Here is a 17,981-nt window from a genome sequence, read left to right as displayed (position 1 = left end):
CATGTGACCCACAATCAGGTGTGACCCGCATCAGTCATGTGACCCACAATCAGGTGAGACCTGCTTCAGCTGTGCTCCTCCGTTTCTTGCCTCATGTTCCTGCTTGAGCTCCTGCCTTGATTTCCCTCAATGACGGAGTGTGACCTTTAAGCCAAAACAATCACCTCCCTGCTAAGTGGGTTTGTTGTGTTATTTGTGAGAGCAACAGAAATGAAAGTCGGACCGAGGAGCTAATGCCTTAGCGTTCTTCGAGTATTTCTTCCTTAGTGCATCGCCACATCAAGAAGCTAGCAGTGATCATCATGGTATGGTTCACATGAAAAGATGGGAGAGGATGCAGCAAGGCTGCCTGGCAACCCACGGCTCACTTCTGGATTCCAACTAGTTGTTATAAAGCAATACAAATTTTGCAATTGAGCATTATATGTTCAATCTATATCTCTTTCTGTATTGTTCATTACTCTAGAACCTTGAGGGTTAAGAATATATAGAAACCTCACTTTCAAAAACGTTTTCTTCTTGAGCTGGGCAGATGGCTCAGTCAGTGAAGAGAGTTTTCTGTACAAGGACCTGAGTTCAGATTTCTAGGACTTGTGCAAAACTGGGCACAGCTGCATAGATCCATAACCGCCTATACCCATAACCTCGGCATTAAGGAGACAGACCGGTGGACCTTGGCAGATTGCTAGCCACGTGACAGACATCTACAGTCAGCTTCGGGTTCAGGCTAGCCATGTGACAGACATCTGCAGTCAGCTTTGGGTTCAGGCTAGCCATGTGACAGACATCTACAGTCAGCTTTGGGTTCAGGCTAGCCATGTGACAGACATCTACAGTCAGCTTTGGGTTCAGGCTAGCCATGTGACAGACATCTACAGTCAGCTTCGGGTTCAGGCTAGCCATGTGACAGACATCTGCAGTCAGCTTTGGGCTCAGTGAGAGCCATGACTCAAGCTGTGAATGGGAGAACAATAGGGGAAGACGTGCTATCCTGCTCAGGTCTCTGTATAAAGACACATGCTTGCACAACTCGAAGTTACACTCGTGTGCACGGCATTCATGAACACCACACACACACATACACAACACTGTTCTTATATTAAAGTTTGTTCATTAGATGGCATTCTCTAATTTGCCTTCTTGAAATGTAAGCCCATCTCTACCCGTGTTTAGATGCAATGTGTGTAACTGTGTTCAGATGCACTTGTAACTGTGTCCAGATGTGTGTGTAACTGTATTCAGGTGTGCTTGTAACTCTAACTGTGTCCAGATGTGTGTGTAACTGTGCTCACATGTGTATGTAACTGTTTCAAAGGCAATGAGAAAGACTGGCAATGGTGAAGGCTTAGGAACAGAGTCCCGAGGAAGGTAAAAGGCTCTCCCGAGAATGACTGACGTGACCAAGGCTAAATGGGATGTGGGCCGTGGCCCAGTGGTAGCCCTGAGTTTGCTATCTCTGGGAATGTCTTTGGGGGCCAAAGCTCCATCCATGCCCTCAGACAGGCTGAGTTAGACACTATCGATAAATCATTTAAGACCTTGAGCTGAGGGACATGAGGCAGAGGGAGCTCAGTTCTTGTGGGAAAACTAAACAAACAGAAGCCTCCGTGCTGGTCAGAAATACGTTAGTGAGATTAATACCTAATTAAATGCAAGTCCAAAGCCAAACAGAAAACATGCTTGATAAGTTGCAGCTAAATGTGGTGCAGAAAACGCTTCGGAAAGGGGTCTGGTGCGGCGACAGCATCAGAAAGCAAGCAAGATGAGACAAGGAGCCAGCACAGAGAAGTGCGGTAAGACTCTCAGTGATGGGGGACGGTCTCGGGCTGTGTCAGTGATTGTTTCTCTGAGACAAGGAAGGATGAACTGTAAGGAGCCCTCCCCCCCCCCGCCCGTTCAGAGCCACTCGTGATCTTGATTAGAGATTGATACAGTCTACTACTGATTAAAGATTCATTGATACAGACCAGAGTTCTCTTCATCTCAGACTGGGGGTACAGCATGGGCCTAAGACCTAGGCATCCTACTAATACAGAATGTTTACTCCCATAACACACCTGAATGACACAAAGGGGACCACGTGAAATTAAATGTCAGCCAAGGTTTGTGGTGTGCATGTGCAAGTGTGTGTGTGTGTGTGTGTGTGTGTGTGTGTACGAGTGTGTGGGGGTACGTGTGCACATGTGTACGGGTACAGAGGCAAGACTTTAAATAACCTTAAGTAACCTCAGCTATTTTTCTTCAGCCATGATCTACCTTCTTTTTGAGCCTTTGTGGTCTGGGGCTCCCCCAGTGAGCGCGGCTGGGTGCTCAGTAAGCCCCGAAGATGCACTTGTCATGCCTCCACCTCTGCTTCCTCAGTCCTTTGGTTACAGGTGTCCTTGGCTTTTCTTTTAACATGAGTTCTGGGATTTGAACCCAGGGCATTGTGCTTACACTGTACAGCTGAGCCATCTGCCCAGTCCAAATTCTGGGATTCTAACTGTTTTCTTTTAGAGAACAGGAGTTGAGAGTTGGAGAAACAGGGGTCCCTAGCCTTCACGGCTGTCTTTGGTGTGAGGGCTGCACTGCGCAATACTTGCTTCTGACTGGCCGCATTTCACACATGCCGTGTCGCCTTGATGGAGAAAGCAGACCGTGGATGAGGCATGCTCACCGAGAGCGCTTAATTTTCTCAGTTCTTAGGAAGGCACATGGTAAAACAGGCCAAGTTTAGAGTTCTAGGGCAGTCCTCTTCCTTATTGAGGAAGGGTGATAATAATAGCTATTATGATATTGATTGAATTATATTCCTATCTATTTTTTTTGAGCACATTCACTTTTAACCCCCAAGCTTGCCTATGCATTGTACTGTATGAAGCTAGGTAGGGACAAGATGAGGGAGGGATGGAGGGCCGGAGGAATGGAGGGATGGAGGGCCGGAGGAATGGAGGGACGGAGGGCCGGAGGAATGGAGGGATGGAGGGCCGGAGGAATGGAGGGACGGAGGGCCGGAGGAATGGAGGGATGGAGGGCCGGAGGAATGGAGGGATGGAGGGCCGGAGGAATGGAGGGCCGGAGGGCCGGAGGAATGGAGGGACGGAAGAACGAGTGAAGAAAGAACAACAGCTTTAAGTCCTGCCTTAGTAGCCAAGGTCTGGTGTCTAGTCCTTCTCTTGTGTTGAGGAATTCCTTTAGTTTCCTCCCCAGACAAACAGGACAATCCCCTTGGCTGCAGTCTACCTTAATGTACTTTTCTGCTATTGGCTGTAGCAAAGACTTGCTGTCACACTGATGATGTTGCTTTCCTCCAAGACACTAAGGACCCGTAGCCTGTAAGTGTAATACATTTATTACTTATTTATACTTACAGATTATGATATTTTTATAATTTTTTTTATTACCAAACCCAACATTTATTGAGAACACAGAAAATTATTTTTATAATTTTTAAAATGAATTTATTTGTAGGTAACTAGGTTAGGTCATAATAGAGACATCACTGCTGATGGGTCCATACTCATTTTGGTGAGGAGTAGCATGCAGGGAGGAAGTATGGAGGAAGGAAGCACGAAGGAGTAGCTATGAGTGAAGGAAAATTCCCGTGTTGAGTCTTGGTCCCAGTGTGAGGGTCCACGGAGTTATCTCTTAGAGTGATGAGTTCCTACGGGATGGGGCCCTCACAGACGGGACTGGTACCCTTATGAGAGGAGACTCTCCCTCTGTGTCCTCCTCCTCTTGCCCGATTCCTCTCCCTCTCCGCCCTGCATTGTGAGATACGATGAGAAGATGCCTTTGCCAAGTAGAGTGGTTCCTCACTATACGAGGCAGCTATGGGCACCTGGATTGTAAGATCTCCCAGACTGTGGACGATAAATGTTCACGGTATAGGCTACATGGTCCGAGACATTCTATTATAACAAGTGCTAAGGCAATGAGGGAAGGCTTGGAGAAACTAAATTGTTCAATTAGCCAAAAGGCACGACGCCTCTCTCTCTCTCCTTCTCTTCTGCTCATCACCTGTGCTTTGGCAGCTTTGATGGAGACGCCCAGTACCCTACTAACATTTTAATCCATCTGCCTTTGGACATCCTCGGACTCTAAGGATCCCTTTTGCTTCCTTCACAGCCTTCCCTCCATCCTCTTCTTGGGCAACAACACTGGTTGGTTAAGCAGCAGCAGCTCCCAGCATGCCCCGGCTCCCTTAGCCTTAGCCTCAAGACCGGACCCTCACATCAGTGAGTCAGAAAGTCTCCTGTAAGACTGAGCTGGAGATTCTCAGTCACCCAGGCACTAGGCACCAGAAGCCCTCGGAGCCTCTGAGTGTGTGTGGGTGCTCACTGCAGAAACCTGTCAATGTGGGGAAGTTTCAGGAGAGCTAATTAAGTCCCTGTCAGCACGAGTCAGTGAAAGGGAGCCCTGGCAGGCCCGGGCAACTCCATGGTGAGTCATTGCCTTAAGCGAGAGTATGAATATGAATGCAGAATTACCTGGAGCTGCTCATTAGCCAGACATCTCTCCCTGAGGTAAAAGCTAAAGTGCAGGGCTGGGGGCCGAGCTCAGTGGTAGAAGCCTTGCTTGGCTTGCATGTGCAAAGCCCTGGGTTCCACCCTCAAATCTGCAAAACCCTGGGACAGCTCAGGAGGGAGGCTCACCAGGTTCTTCCTGAGGCCTGTGGGAAGACCACTGCCCTAACTTGCTTGTTCATTCATCCAGAACTTTCTGACAGAAGTTCGGGGTATAAACAGTATAGCTAAGCACAGTCCAGTTGAGAGGGGCCAAAGTAAAAAGTGGCACTGTAGGAGAAAATGCCAATTGAGTGTGTAGGTGTCCCCTGGCTCTGCCTAGCCACGGGACACTCGTTTAAAGAACAGTCTTTTCCTGGAAGGATTTCATTCAGCACGGAGGCATGAAAACACACTTACGGGGTTAAGAATCAGATTCCGGCGGACAGTCCTTCATTCGGCATTCCCATGGACGACTGGGTTTCTAACAGAACTCTGTATGCCTTGTTCCACAAAGCCACCTTCCCACCCCCGTGGACTATAAACAGCCGTTTCCTAACGCCCTCCACTCAGGTTCTGTATCCCACGTGGTTTTCTTTTCTACAAATAATCTTTCCATGTTTGAGCCTTTAGAATTTCAGGCTCCCAGGAGGTTGGGTTGAAATGGAGACTCAACTTTTCTCAACTCAGAAAGTCTTGTTTCACAGTGTTAACTCTTATACCTCCAGAGGATGAGAGAAACAAGGCAAAACAGTGCAATACGGCAGGAAGGGAAACAGGTTTATCAAGAAAACATCGTCTGATGGAGACAGGAACTTCCCCAGTAAATGCTGAGCTCTATAGCACAAGTCTAACAGGTCTTCATAATGAAAGCCCAGAGTCAGATACAGCGGAAATGCTGAGAGATCAGCGAGACGAAGGAGCCAAGCCACTGTCACCTACCTCTCAACTTCCTTCCCCCCTTCTCATTTTCTCTCTCTGCCCAGCCATATCACTTCCTGTCTGTACAGACCTCCAGCCCTCTATGGTTAGCTAGTGGCTAGCTCTGCCCTCTGATCTTCAGGCAAGCTTTATTTGCACAAACAAGATTCTACCACAGACCTCATTTCTACCTCCATAGGTAAAGAGTGGGTCTTTCTTTTAAGAAGAGTAGAATGAGACGCCCATTGTAGTGCTTGACTTTATAGCCAGGATTTGAAGAGGCAGAGGAAGATGTCTGTCTGTAAGTTCAAGGCCAGCATGGTCTACATTTGAGTGCTAGGCCACACAGGAATACAGTGAGACCCTGTCTCAGAAATGAACTAGAATAAGTCGGATGTGACAGCTTACGCTTGCAATGTTAACCACTTAGGGGAAGTGATCAAGGAGACAGCTGTGACTCAAAGCTGGCAGGAGCAGCTACAAAGGCAATAGCCCCCTTTCGATTCACCTCTGCCTCTGATGTGGGTCCCTTGGTCAACCGACACGCCTGATGAGAAACCTAACTAGAGAGATACAACACATGCCTCGGACCTAGATGCCTTCAAAATGGAGCTGAGACTTCTACCATAGGTGGTCCTGCTTTCCCCCAACGACACAGCACGGGCCAAGGCAGCAGCCATCAGTGACTTATCTGCAGTATCTGAGTGTTTGCTGCCGTCCAAGGAGTCCATGCCAGGTCCACCTGCTCAAGAACCCAGCTGAGAGCCCAGGGTCTTTGACAACTGCACACATCCTCGTGAAGCAAATGAGACGGGACAAAGGGAGGGCCATGCAGGGCCCGGCACTGTCTAACGGTGCTCTGACCCTAAGGACAGCAAAGACAGGTTCTTTCCAGCCACCAGCCGTAGTCCACTCTACACCTTCTGGGTTGCTGTGCTTTCTGATTACCTTGAGGGGCTGCAGAAAGGACGTGGCAGTGAAGAGTGATTGTACTCACTGAGCATGGTTCCTGGTACACACCGAGTGCCTTTAACTACAGCTCAAGCGAACCAAATGCCCTCCTCTATTGGCCTCCTCGGGTACTTGCACACACACACACACACACAAACACAGACATTCACATAATTAAGAACAAGAAGGTAGCAAAGTTTGTTTTTCTGTTTTGTTTTTTGTTTTGGGACAGGGCTTCTCTTTGTAGCCATGGCTCTCTTGGAACTTGCTGTAGACCAGGCTGACCGAGAACTCAGAGATTCACCTGCCTCCACCTGCTGTGATTGAAGGCATGCACTGCCACCACCCGGCAGAAGGTAACCAAGTTTGCTGTACAATTGCTCCAGCATTATCTGGGCAGTCATCCTATCATAAAACAGTATTTCTGTGGACACATACTCACATGTAAGTGGGAAAAGTCAATAAATACTGTAAGTAGCTTCACATCTATTTAGATTAGGTCTTGCAACCAAACAGTTGGCACCTAACCAAGAGAAGACTCTGGCTTTTAAGAGAGTTTTTAGATTTGTAATTACAAACAATAAATTTAGATTTATGTGTGTATAGTTCTCCAATTCAAGAGTTGATTTACATTTGCAATACTAGCTTCCTCAGGCAACTTATGAAAGAACAGCGTTGTCCTGAGAGAGTCTTTTCACGTATAAAACGTTACCTCTAACCAAATCACACTTCTTTGTATCTATCACATTCCTGGTCATTTTATTGATATTTCTGGTCTTTATTCTCCTGCCTCAACCTCTGGAGTGCTGGGATTACAAGCAAGCACCATCACACTGTATGACCGCAGCTGTGGCAAAGGGACCTGGGGAGTCTCGCCTGCTAGGCAGGCACTGTGCCAACTGAGCTACAGCCCCCTTGACCAGATTTTTGGGATATATATAAATTTATAATATATATTATATAATATATTATAATAAAATTTAACAAATATTTCTATATTTATATATAATAAAATATATATTTTTTAATCTGAATATTTTTCTTGGTATTTGCCTGACCTTCAGGGTTTATGCATTTGACAAGCATCAGTGAACTACAAGCTAGAGAAACCAAGGTAGGCTTAAGTAGAAGAGACACTACGGGAGCCTACAACACTAAAGGGACGGGGGAGGATGGTCTCGGAAACAGTGTGGGAAAGAGACTTTGAACTGGAGCTGAAGGGTAATTCTATCAAGACTTCTAATCTTTTTTTTTTTTTTTTGATTTTTGAGACAGGGTTTCTTCGTAGCTTTTGGTTCCTGTCCTGGAACTAGCTCTTGTAGACCAGGCTGCTCGAACTCACAGAGATCCTCCTGCCTCTGCCTCCTGAGTGCTGGGATTAAAGGCATGCACCACCATCGCCCAGCTATTCTAATCTTTGTCATTCAAACATCTGAGTTAACGGGTAAAATCAAGCCCCAGGTGAGTGCGTGGCTGAGTCCTCACTTACAAGGAGACACCGAGACATCAGATCCATCCTCTTAGGACATGCATTGCTGCTGCAGGAATATTGCACGCAGATCCCACAGCAATCAAAGTCTCGCGTACAGTCTCATAGATTTCAAAATATCATCCTCAATTCCTAGTCTTTGAAGAGACACGTAAGGTATTAATAGCACTGACTGATAGATGGCTTGGTCTTTAAATGTCTTTCTTCCCACAGGCAGATTAGCCACAGCCTTTTGGTTCCTCTCAACATCTCTGCTTTCTCCTGAACACGGTGACTGGCCATGTTTGCCACTGTGCTTCGCTTTGTTACAAACCACGAGCTCTTTCCCTAGGGATGGTTTAAGGAATACTTATAACCGAGGCGACCCAGATGGAAGGAAGCCTAACAGCAGAGACCACATCACAGCTACAGGATCCACCTGAAACCCACAGCAAAACCAAGCACGTGGACCCAGGACCAAGAAATGAAGAGTGTAAATAAATGGTCCCCCTCCCTCACTGGCTGCCGAGAACAACTGAAGGGATCTTACAACATTCCGTAAAACTGCATTTCACGAAGTGGCTTTTGGGATTGCAAGGGACAGGGCAGAAGGAATCTCTGCCGGGTGCACACCATCCTGCCTTGAGTTTTATGAGACACAGATTCTTCCCTGATACCCTACTCTGTGAAAGTTAGTAGCTCCAAATCCATAAGTGAGCTGAAGCTTCCACTGTGGGCTAACAATGGACTGGCCTTTCCAGGATGGGTTTTTGTTTGTCTTTGGTATAATTCAAAGCATATGGTTTTTCCATTGGGCTCGCGGGGTCTTGCCCGCCACACAGCTACCATAGGCTGGAACCCTCCTGCAGCTGTCTGCACCTCCAGGGTGGGCCTGGTTGCATCAGGGGTGGTACCTCTGTGGTCTGGGTAGATGTCCAGTCGCTGGAGGCACATCCCATGGCGGTGCAGACTTGGATACGAATTTCATACATACAGGAAACAAGGGAGAACCAAGGATGATTCTTAGATCTCTCTGGGACAATTTTTGAAAAGTTTCAGAAGAAAACAAAAAAGTTTATATTTATGAACAGCTAGCTTTAGAATAACGACACACTTCTATTTTTATGGAAAGTTTGAACAGTTTTTCTCTGATTTGCAAACTCAAAGACAGACCTTCATCTGTTTGGTAAGTGGTCAGTTCTGGCCTAGAGAGGGATGTATGGAGTAAAGAAACTCTAGGTTTTCTGTCCAGAGAGAAAATTCTGGTGCTGTGAAAAGGTACTGAACACAGCAGTGGGCAATACAGCTTTGTGTGATCCTGCCTCCTCCTACCTGCTAGGCAGAGCCAAGCAACTCCCTGGGAAGGCTTCCAGATTATGAAGGCTCTGTGGTAATGGATCTCCTCACATGACACCTGACATCTTAAAACAGGCTCCCTTAGCTCATGCGAAGACCTCTGGGGGGCAAAGTTAACCCCCCTACACACTACATTATCCATCACGAGACACCTTATCACTACCTAGTCAAGCTCGATTAATCAATTATGTTTTGCCTCATAGCCGGTATCTACCTGTTTCCACGGCAGAACCTTTCCCAACACAAAGGCCCCTGCTTAGTGCTGAGTGCCTCTGGCTGCTCTCTTCCCACGCCCATTACTTGACGACCCAACCTTTCCCTCAGGTGTGCGGTCAGTCACCTTTCTTCCCTGCTCCCTCCTCTTGGGTCCGGTTACGTCTTGTTCTTTCCCCGCCTCCTCTACTTTTGCCCAAGCTCTCTGTTCTGCGTGGCTTCTGTTTTGCATTTTTGCCTTCTTAGTTATTTATGCTTTGCATTTCCTTTGTGGCTCGGTGAATGTTAGCATGAACTGTCAGCCTGACAGGATCAGGAAACACCTAAGTGAAGCGCCTCTGGGCACACCTGCGCGGGATAATTAGCCTCCGGGCATTCCTCTGCAGGCTCCTGTTGACTGCCTAAACTGAGGTGGGAAGCCGCCAGAAACAAGCAAACTAAGTGAGTGGAGCTCCTGCACTCACCTCACCCTGCTCCCTGACTCACCTCACCCTGCTCCCTGACTCTGCATACCATGTGACCAACTGCCCTGGCTGTTGATGGACTCATCAGTGAGCCCACATAAGTCTGGAACATTGAGGGCAGCCTTGTTGGGGTTTCTGTCCCGCCTGGTCCCCTGGCCGTTTAGTCCCAGAGAAAATCACAGAGTCTGCATTAGGTTATAAACTGATTGGCCCATTAGCTCAGGTTTCTTATTAACCCTTATAACTTATATTAACACATTATTCTTATCTATGGCTCAGTACCTTTTTCAGCAGGGGTCAGGTCACATACTGCTCCGTCCATGGTCTGGGCAGGACTGGTGAGGAATGGGCTTTCTCCTTCCCAGCATTCTCCTATTCTCATCACCCCGCCTCTACTTCCTGCCTGGCCAATCAGCGTTTACTTAAAACATGATTGACAGAATACAGACAATTCTCCTGCACCATAAGCCCATCCCCCACTAAATTAATCTTGTCAGGGTATTATCTCTGCCACAGGAAAGGTGCCTAAAGCAAACTCTTTTTCCTTCTCCCTCCCTCTCTCCCCTCGCTTACACATCTCTACCCTGCCACGTGCCAGTTCATCGGTGAGCAGATTCACCAGTGTGCCTGGCGGGCCAGACTGATAAGCAATGTTGTTGGGTCAGTTTTGACTTTCCGCATAGGACTGTTTTTTTTGGATTCTCTGTGGCTTGTTTTAAAGTCGCGAGTCAAGCAAGGAATGCAATTGGTAGAACACTTATTGAGAACAGATGCAGGCCTAGACTCGGTCCCTAGCACTGCTCCGTCTGAGCAGTGTGTCACCTGCAGTTCCTGCAGGCGAAGTGAGAGCAAGGATGAGGACCGGAAATTCAAGGCCAGCACAAACTACAGGCGACCTGTCTTAAACAGAAACCAACAAAAAAGGCTGGAGGTGGTGGCCCAAGCCTGTAATTCCAGCCTGTGGAATGTGGAGGTGGGAGGGTCAGGTGTTCACGATCCTCGATGATGTAGTGAGTTCTGGTCCATAGTGGGCTACGTGAGACCCTTCCTTAAAACAACAACAAAAACAAGCAAACAATCAGAAAATCCTTGGCCACTTTCTTTCTGGTTCTTGAAGATTCCCAAACTGCTTTCTACTAGTCAGCTGGGGGTGCCCCACGATGAACACACTGGTTTTCATTGTGTCTGGTAAATATCAATATGATGTAAAACCCACAAAGACAAAAAGGACTGAAATCAACCGATACAGGATTGATACACTGTTATATTTCACCAGCTGTGATACACTGTTATATTTCACCAGCTAGGATACACTGTTATATTTCACCAGCTATGATACACTGTTATATTTCGCCAGCTGTGATGCACTGTTATATTTCACCAGCTGTGATACACTGTTATATTTCACCAGCTGTGTCAAGGATCCAGCTGTTGGGGCACTCGGCCTCTGCATGCCTCCTTATGTGTCCTCGCTAGGATGGCCGCACTTTAGTCTTTTCATTTCTCTCTAGGAAGTGTTACTTTGACATCTGGGAAGCCATTTTCTCCATGAATCCTTTGAGATATCAGTGCCCAGAGGGGCGCAAGATAGATATGATTTTAATACCTGTGTTGTGGTCACATAAAGAGGAAACCCTGACAAAACGCAGGGCTGCACCCCAACATAGGCCTTTAAAATGTCCTCAGTAGTGGGAGCTCGAAGGCAACTCACATAGCATGTAGATTAGCAGTGGAGAAGAATACCTGAAGAGCTTTTAATTACCGTTTAATATTTGATATGATGCTAAATAATTGCCCTGAGTAGATGCATAAGACCACGAATGCTTTATCCTCACAGCTCTGTACCCACAGATAATTGTAGCTGTGTCTCATCCTGACACCGGATGTCAGAATCATAGCCGAGTTTTACCTGAGGTGGCTGGACAGCAACACTTTTGCAGACTTCATTTTTTAAAAAAAAAATGATTATATTCATTTTACTAAAATTTTCACATAAAATGTTTTTTGTTACTCTCTCTGGGGATGTCAGGTGCCTGAGATGGGATGAGAGAAAATGCTCAGGTGTTGGGAAGCTACAGGAATCATGTTGGTTTAGAACACCTCTATGCATGTCATAGAAGCCAGGCTAACCTAGGATGATACACATGAGCAAAGTGGTACCATCTGCGAAGTCGTGAGTTCAAAACCAAGGGAGTTCTGTGGCAGATACAGAACTCAAAGACCCCATTATTCCTGGAAGAAGTGTTAGATTTGAATGAAAGAAGGCTAGCCTCTAGACAAATACTGGTCCAGTGAACTCATGACTATGTGTATGAATGTGTGTGTGTGTGTGTGTGTGTGTGTGTGTGTGTGTGTGTGTGTGTGGTGTGTTTGGAAGCTAGAGGGTGGCACACGGTGCTGTCACTTTTCACATTCTTTTTAGAAAATGGTCTGTCTGAATCTGGAGCTCACTGACTCACCCGTCTGTCTAGCTGGCTTGGTAACCTGGTGGGTTTGACTCATGTGCCCCACCAGATGTGAGGCTATTGGAAGAAGCCCCTCTGTTCATGTGTGTGCTAGGGTTCTAACCCAGGTCCCCTGTTTGGGGAGCAAGCACTTTACCGACCGAGCCATCTCTCCAGCCCTCCTTTCAGCTTAATAAGTGTCGAGGGCTGCAACTCGATGGAGGGGATCGGCCCCGTCTCTTCATGTTGTACTCCAGATGACAAACTTCCAAATGTTCTGGAAAGCTGGCATCGAAACATCACGTGTCATAGTTCTGTTCTCCAGAGACTGGGAAAGCATGCTGTAGCTAAATGAAGGTGGGGCCTGTCTACTGTTCATGGCTGATGCACGGGAGGTGGCGTGTGCACCTGGCCCTGGGAGCCTCAGTGGCACTGATGGAGCACAACAGAAGGGACAATGACTTGCACCCAGAAAGCCCAGCTTGTCTCCTTACCTGCGAAATGGCTTCAGGTCTTTGACTGCGAGTGACTGCTTATCAAAAGAACTGTGTGTTGTATTAGCTCACAGCACTCAGGGTTCTCTTTCAAACAGCTCATGGGTGAAGAGGTATAGTTGATGATCTCACTGTTTGTCCTCACTGGAGAGTCCCAATCTGCTAAGATCTCAAGAGCATCCCTGGCCTGCAACTTTGGAGGCTGTAAGCCTGAGGTGGCTGAGGGGCTGGTTTGATCCTTGACAAGTGGACTCAAGACACTTCCCTGGCTGTTGGTGGCTGTCACCGAGGAGCAGTATTCTACACCTGGGGCGAGGGTAAAATCATGGTAGCGAGTTTCCAGCCCTGAATACACCGTGGCTCCATCTCGCCGATGCTCATAACTTCTGATCTGGCCATGTGGGTTTCTTGGAGGTTTCTGAGCCTGTGACTTGCAGTACTAGGGGGGTCCATGTTCTCTGGCACACACTAGCAGTGCAGCCTCCACCTGTGCAGGCCACAAGGGAGATACTGTATTGAGTAAAAGGCTGCAGGTTGGAAACCAGAAAGGACAGGTCCTGCCCAGCCGTGTACTTCCGACCATCACATCTAAGCAAATCTTTCCATTTTGCATTGATGGTGGGGACAAAGACACGTTTATCTGGCTGGCACCGATGGCCTGAAGAACTGGAGGGCTGACTCCTCCTGGAGGCGCTTCGGGAATGGTGATGGTGGTGGGTTTGCTGGTACAGCAGCTGCCATTGGTGGAGGCGAGGACTGAGTAACTGTAAGCTGGAAAGGGAAGCAGCTGGCTGTCGGTGTAGTTGAAGGTGCTAGCATTGAAGCCGATTGGATGGAGCACTTAGGCCTCTGAAGTTCATAGCACTGGGTAGCACCATTAGACTTTTGGGGTGGCATCCAGGAAATCAGCAGTTTGGGGGACTTCATAGACACATGGGGTATCTCAGGTGAAACAAGGCCTTTTGGGGGAGCTCACAATGCCCTTGCCACAGTCCAAGAGCTACAGGTGTGCCTTGCAGAATTCCACGTGCCGATTCTATAGGCATCTTGCCTCCACGTCTGTAGACCTGTGTCATTATATACCCAGGAGTCTGTCCCTTTCCATGTGGGATTCTGTGAAAACAGTGTTTTCATCCACCTGAGTTGTCCCATCTCCCCAAGCCTCTCTCTCCAAACATCTGTGAATCACTTCATAATGAGTTATCTTCCCGTTTGGCTTAGCTGACTGAGCCCACAGTAACCTTACAGTGGTGGACCCCACAGACTGGATGGTAGGAGCCAACTGAGAGTCTGGAGGATGGGCTTCGTCTGTTCAGAAAGGCTGGGGCTCTGAGTGAGCACAGCCTGCTGCTGTGCAGACCTCGAGGGTCAGAGTGGAGAGGGTGAAGGGGGCCTAGAGCCTGAAGAGAAACTGTCGACCCAGGCAAGAATACTCCAGGAGCCCATCGCTGAAGACATGGTGTGCCTGCAGGATGAAGAGAAGAGGAGGATGAGAGCAGTGTGGGGTTTTTGGTGCAGCAGTTTAGTCTGTCTGAAACGCTCACACCTGCCCACCTGATCCCACTGGTGCTAATCCATTAGCCTGCAAATGCTGGCTTTAGACGTGGGATCTGCCACGGTTAATATCAAGTCCACAGAAAACTTTTTAAAAGGTTGGATAAAATCTAAGCATTGACCCAAACCTCAGGCTGGTGAACGCTATGGCTTACACAGTACTCATGAGGTTTGAAAGGCAGGAAGAACATTCAAATCTCTTATTATAGACGCTCCATGCCTCTGATGGAAGTACATGTGGCTTATTGAACAAGCTGCCTTCCTCTGAGCTTTCTGTGAAATGGAACCATATTGCTGGTCATCCTTGTTACAGGATGCTGGGCTTGAAAACGTGCTTTTACGGGTATATGCATGCGTTTGTGTGCAGACTCACATCATGGGATGCACATGTGTACAGATATGGTCATGTGTATAGATATAGCACACCAATGCACATATACATAGTCTTGATAACAATATGGGAGAGCATTTCTATGCACTGCTTTCTCTTTGAAGTCATAGAAGCATCGATGGCTTACATGGTGGGCATGACCACGTGTGCTCATTACAGCCCCGCTCTTAACCTCGGTAGCAGTTGTTTGTAATTACACGGAGCTGACAGATACTGGCTGGTCTTGCTTTAAACCTTGTCCAGAAACCTCTAGTAGGTAATTATCAAATAGTAACCCCATCTTCCCCCTTTGCATTTGCTCTCTCTTTGTCCAAAGTGATTAGTTTACATCTTGTCCTTTCTTCCCCACCTCCTAGCACGCCTGCCTCTCTCTCCCTCAGAGTTGGTTGGTGACATTCCCACATCCTCCATCGAGAAGGAGATGAAGTCAGAAAGGCATGCTCTCATAGGATGTATTATTGCCAGGACATGTTCTACATTCTTGTGGATCCCAAGTCTCACACTCCGTTGGCATCTTACTTACTCCTCTCAGCTTCCTGGTTTTAACTACAATCTGGTGAGACATAGTGAAGTGGTCATTTTCTCAACTTTCAGTTTGGTATTTAACAGATTACACAGTTAATACTCTATCATAAAGCAGTCTTCGTGGGAGATGATTTTGGTCTTCTATAGGCTAATTTAAGTGTTCAAAGAATAATTAGAGTAGGCGAGCTGGAAGGTTACTAGGGAGGTTATGAGTTCAGGATACACTTTCAGTTCAATAATAGAATCAACGAGCATAAGGTGAAGATACAGTATCTGTGGTCATCTTGGCTTCTGTCCCTATGACTGAAGTATCTATGCTCAATTAAAGGCCAAGCAGGCCATTAATCCCCCTTCTTTTGTAAGGACTCCATTCTTGTAGTTATTCATATCATCTCTTCCATCACAGATCCCTTCCCTCTCTGGCTATTTCCACTAGTGTTTCAGTGTGCTCTAGTATCGCATTGGTTTTTACATGAAAGTCTCAACATCCCGCTTGCCTGGCTACTGTCCCATTTCTCTGCTGTCCTTCTCACCGAGGCGTCTTCAGTGAGTTGCCATCTTTTCCAGAGGCCACTCCACTCCGGTGCCTTTTTCTAGCACGTGATCTTCCTGCCAAGATTCCAGGGACCTTGCTCTTCTCCAGTCTAGGTCATCTCAACACGTCTTGCTTTCTTCTCCTCACATTGGGCATGCAATACCCACCTACCCATCCTCAACATCTAGTCTCATTTCACTCTCCCCTGACTACTTTCCTCTTCATGACCTCCACATTTCTTGTACCCCAGGACTGGACCCCAGGATCTCCTCATCCCTAGCTACATCCTCTCCATGGTGATTCCGCCCATCACCATGGCTTTACACACAGTCGCCTGCTAACAGACTGCAGATACAGAGCTCGTTGATGACTTCTTGTGGAGTTCTGAACTTGGACTCTGACTAGCCACTTGCCCTCAAACCTGCTGCTCTCCCAACTTTCCCTCCTAACTTAGCTAACACCCCAGGGTCAAAGCCCCGAAGGCAATCTGAAGAGTCACCCCTCTCTTTCCTTTACGCCCCATATCCTGCCTATTAACAAAAATCTCATCTCTACTTTCTCTATTCACTTCCAGTACCCCATATTTCCTGGTTTCACCATTCCTTCTTTGATTCGAACTATCTAATTTGAATCCTACCCTGAATTCTCCAGTAGGCTCTCGACTCCACTAGTTTCTCACAGGACATGAGTGTGCCGCCAGAGTGAGAAATTTGATCCCAGCATCCCTTTGCTTAAAGCCCTCAGTAATGTCTCACTGAACCCTAAACACTCTCCCTGCTCCATGTCACAGCCCACAAGGCTGGGCCCACCCTGCCTCTAGTCTGTCTCGGTGCCATCTTTTCCTTTTTCCCAGCGTTTCATCCACGCAGGCTTTCTTCCATTTCCTTGAGCACACCAAGGTCATTGCTGCCTTAGGGCCTTGCATTTGCTGTTCATTTTGTCTGGAACATTTTGCCCCCATATCTTCACATGACTGCCTCTGCCTTGTCATTCAGGGCTCAGCTCAAATGTCAACTCAATTCAAATGATTATCCATTTTAAAATAGCCTGAGCAGGCATAATTACATGACTCTATTTAATTTTCTTTATAGCATCCATGGCTCTCTGAAATTCCCTTGCTTGTTTATTTACCATCTTATAGTTTGTGCTTCCACCCCTCTTTGACTCAACTCTCCCCTGCATTTATTCACACCCATGTAAGGGCCTAGACAGCAGGGACTTTTGCCAGTCTTGTTCCCTCTTGAATAAGAGCACGGCACTTAGTAGACACTCAATAAATATTTGGTGAAATGCAGATGGGGCGTCAATCTTCCTATTGTCAATCATTCTCAGGAGAGGCAGTCGCTGGCAGGGGGAATACACTCAGAAAGAGCTTTGATGGGTGGACTGAAGGGGAAGCTCTGTTGCCTGGGAGGGGCTGAGAACTGAGATTCAGGATTTAAGGTTGCCCCGGAGGAGGGTTTGGCTGAGGTCTACTGGTGGGAAGTGGCTTGCCTCTGAGTTTCTGTGATTGGCTGCAGGACCTCCAGCTAAGCTGGGAGGCAGCCCAGAGAAAGGGGCAGGAGGTTGGAGCTGACTCCAGAGCCCTGAGCTGTAGATAGTATTTTCTGTCTCAATCTTCTTTTAGGGCGGATGAGGTGAAGTTTAGTCTTTACTCTTTCCTGTGGAATTAGCATGGGGATCTCCACTCTCTGGGGAGAGCGATTGGAGCAGGCAGTGGATACAGCAGCTGTGGCTGGGGATTCTGCCACCCTGACCTGTGGAGCCACCAAAGAGGACAAAGCCAGAGGGAAGAACTGGGGCGTGAATGGCTGCCAGCTCCTGAAAGAAAATAAAAAGATTTTATGGGTCTACCTCATGTGGGCAAGCGTTGAATGCTTCAAAGTGTGGGTTGAACATGGGAATTCCGTCTCCTTTACACCGCCAGGCTGGTGAGGTGAGGCTTTATATGTGACATTTAGAGGCTAATTTTCATGGCTACATGGGGAAGTCAAGAAGTTAGTGGACAGATCTGCAGAGTGAGTTAGGTAAACTAAGGAAATAACCCAAAGTAAGAAGGCTGAGGAGGCAGTGAGGTGAGGGTCAATTGGAGTTCAGAGCTTTGGGGACTTCTTGGCTTCAAATCCCACCTCATCTTCGGCAATATTGCCGGAAGCAGCTACTTAACTTTTATGAGCGTCC

The 17,981-nt window shown here is 47.4% G+C and overlaps 1 protein-coding gene across 1 annotated transcript in view; it reads right to left on the bottom strand.

Annotated features, from left to right (window-relative positions):
• The window catches only part of Ush2a (usherin), a 669,744-nt gene that overhangs the window by 39,621 nt on the left and 612,142 nt on the right, over positions 1-17,981 (bottom strand). Inside the window, 8 exon segments of the mRNA XM_041635252.1 lie at positions 8,502-8,711; positions 8,714-8,814; positions 12,796-12,907; positions 12,910-13,211; positions 13,213-13,393; positions 13,396-13,638; positions 13,641-13,893; positions 13,895-14,270. Of these exon segments, the coding sequence (XP_041491186.1) occupies positions 8,502-8,711; positions 8,714-8,814; positions 12,796-12,907; positions 12,910-13,211; positions 13,213-13,393; positions 13,396-13,638; positions 13,641-13,893; positions 13,895-14,270 (1,778 nt within the window).

This window comes from Microtus oregoni, unplaced genomic scaffold (assembly GCF_018167655.1).
Source record: "Microtus oregoni isolate MIOR12 unplaced genomic scaffold, Mior012 000047F_ref0000412, whole genome shotgun sequence".
In the NCBI taxonomy this organism is placed as follows: domain Eukaryota; kingdom Metazoa; phylum Chordata; class Mammalia; order Rodentia; family Cricetidae; genus Microtus; species Microtus oregoni.
The sequence above is the reverse complement of the archived record's forward strand: the minus strand, read 5'-3'. Positions and strand labels throughout refer to the sequence as shown.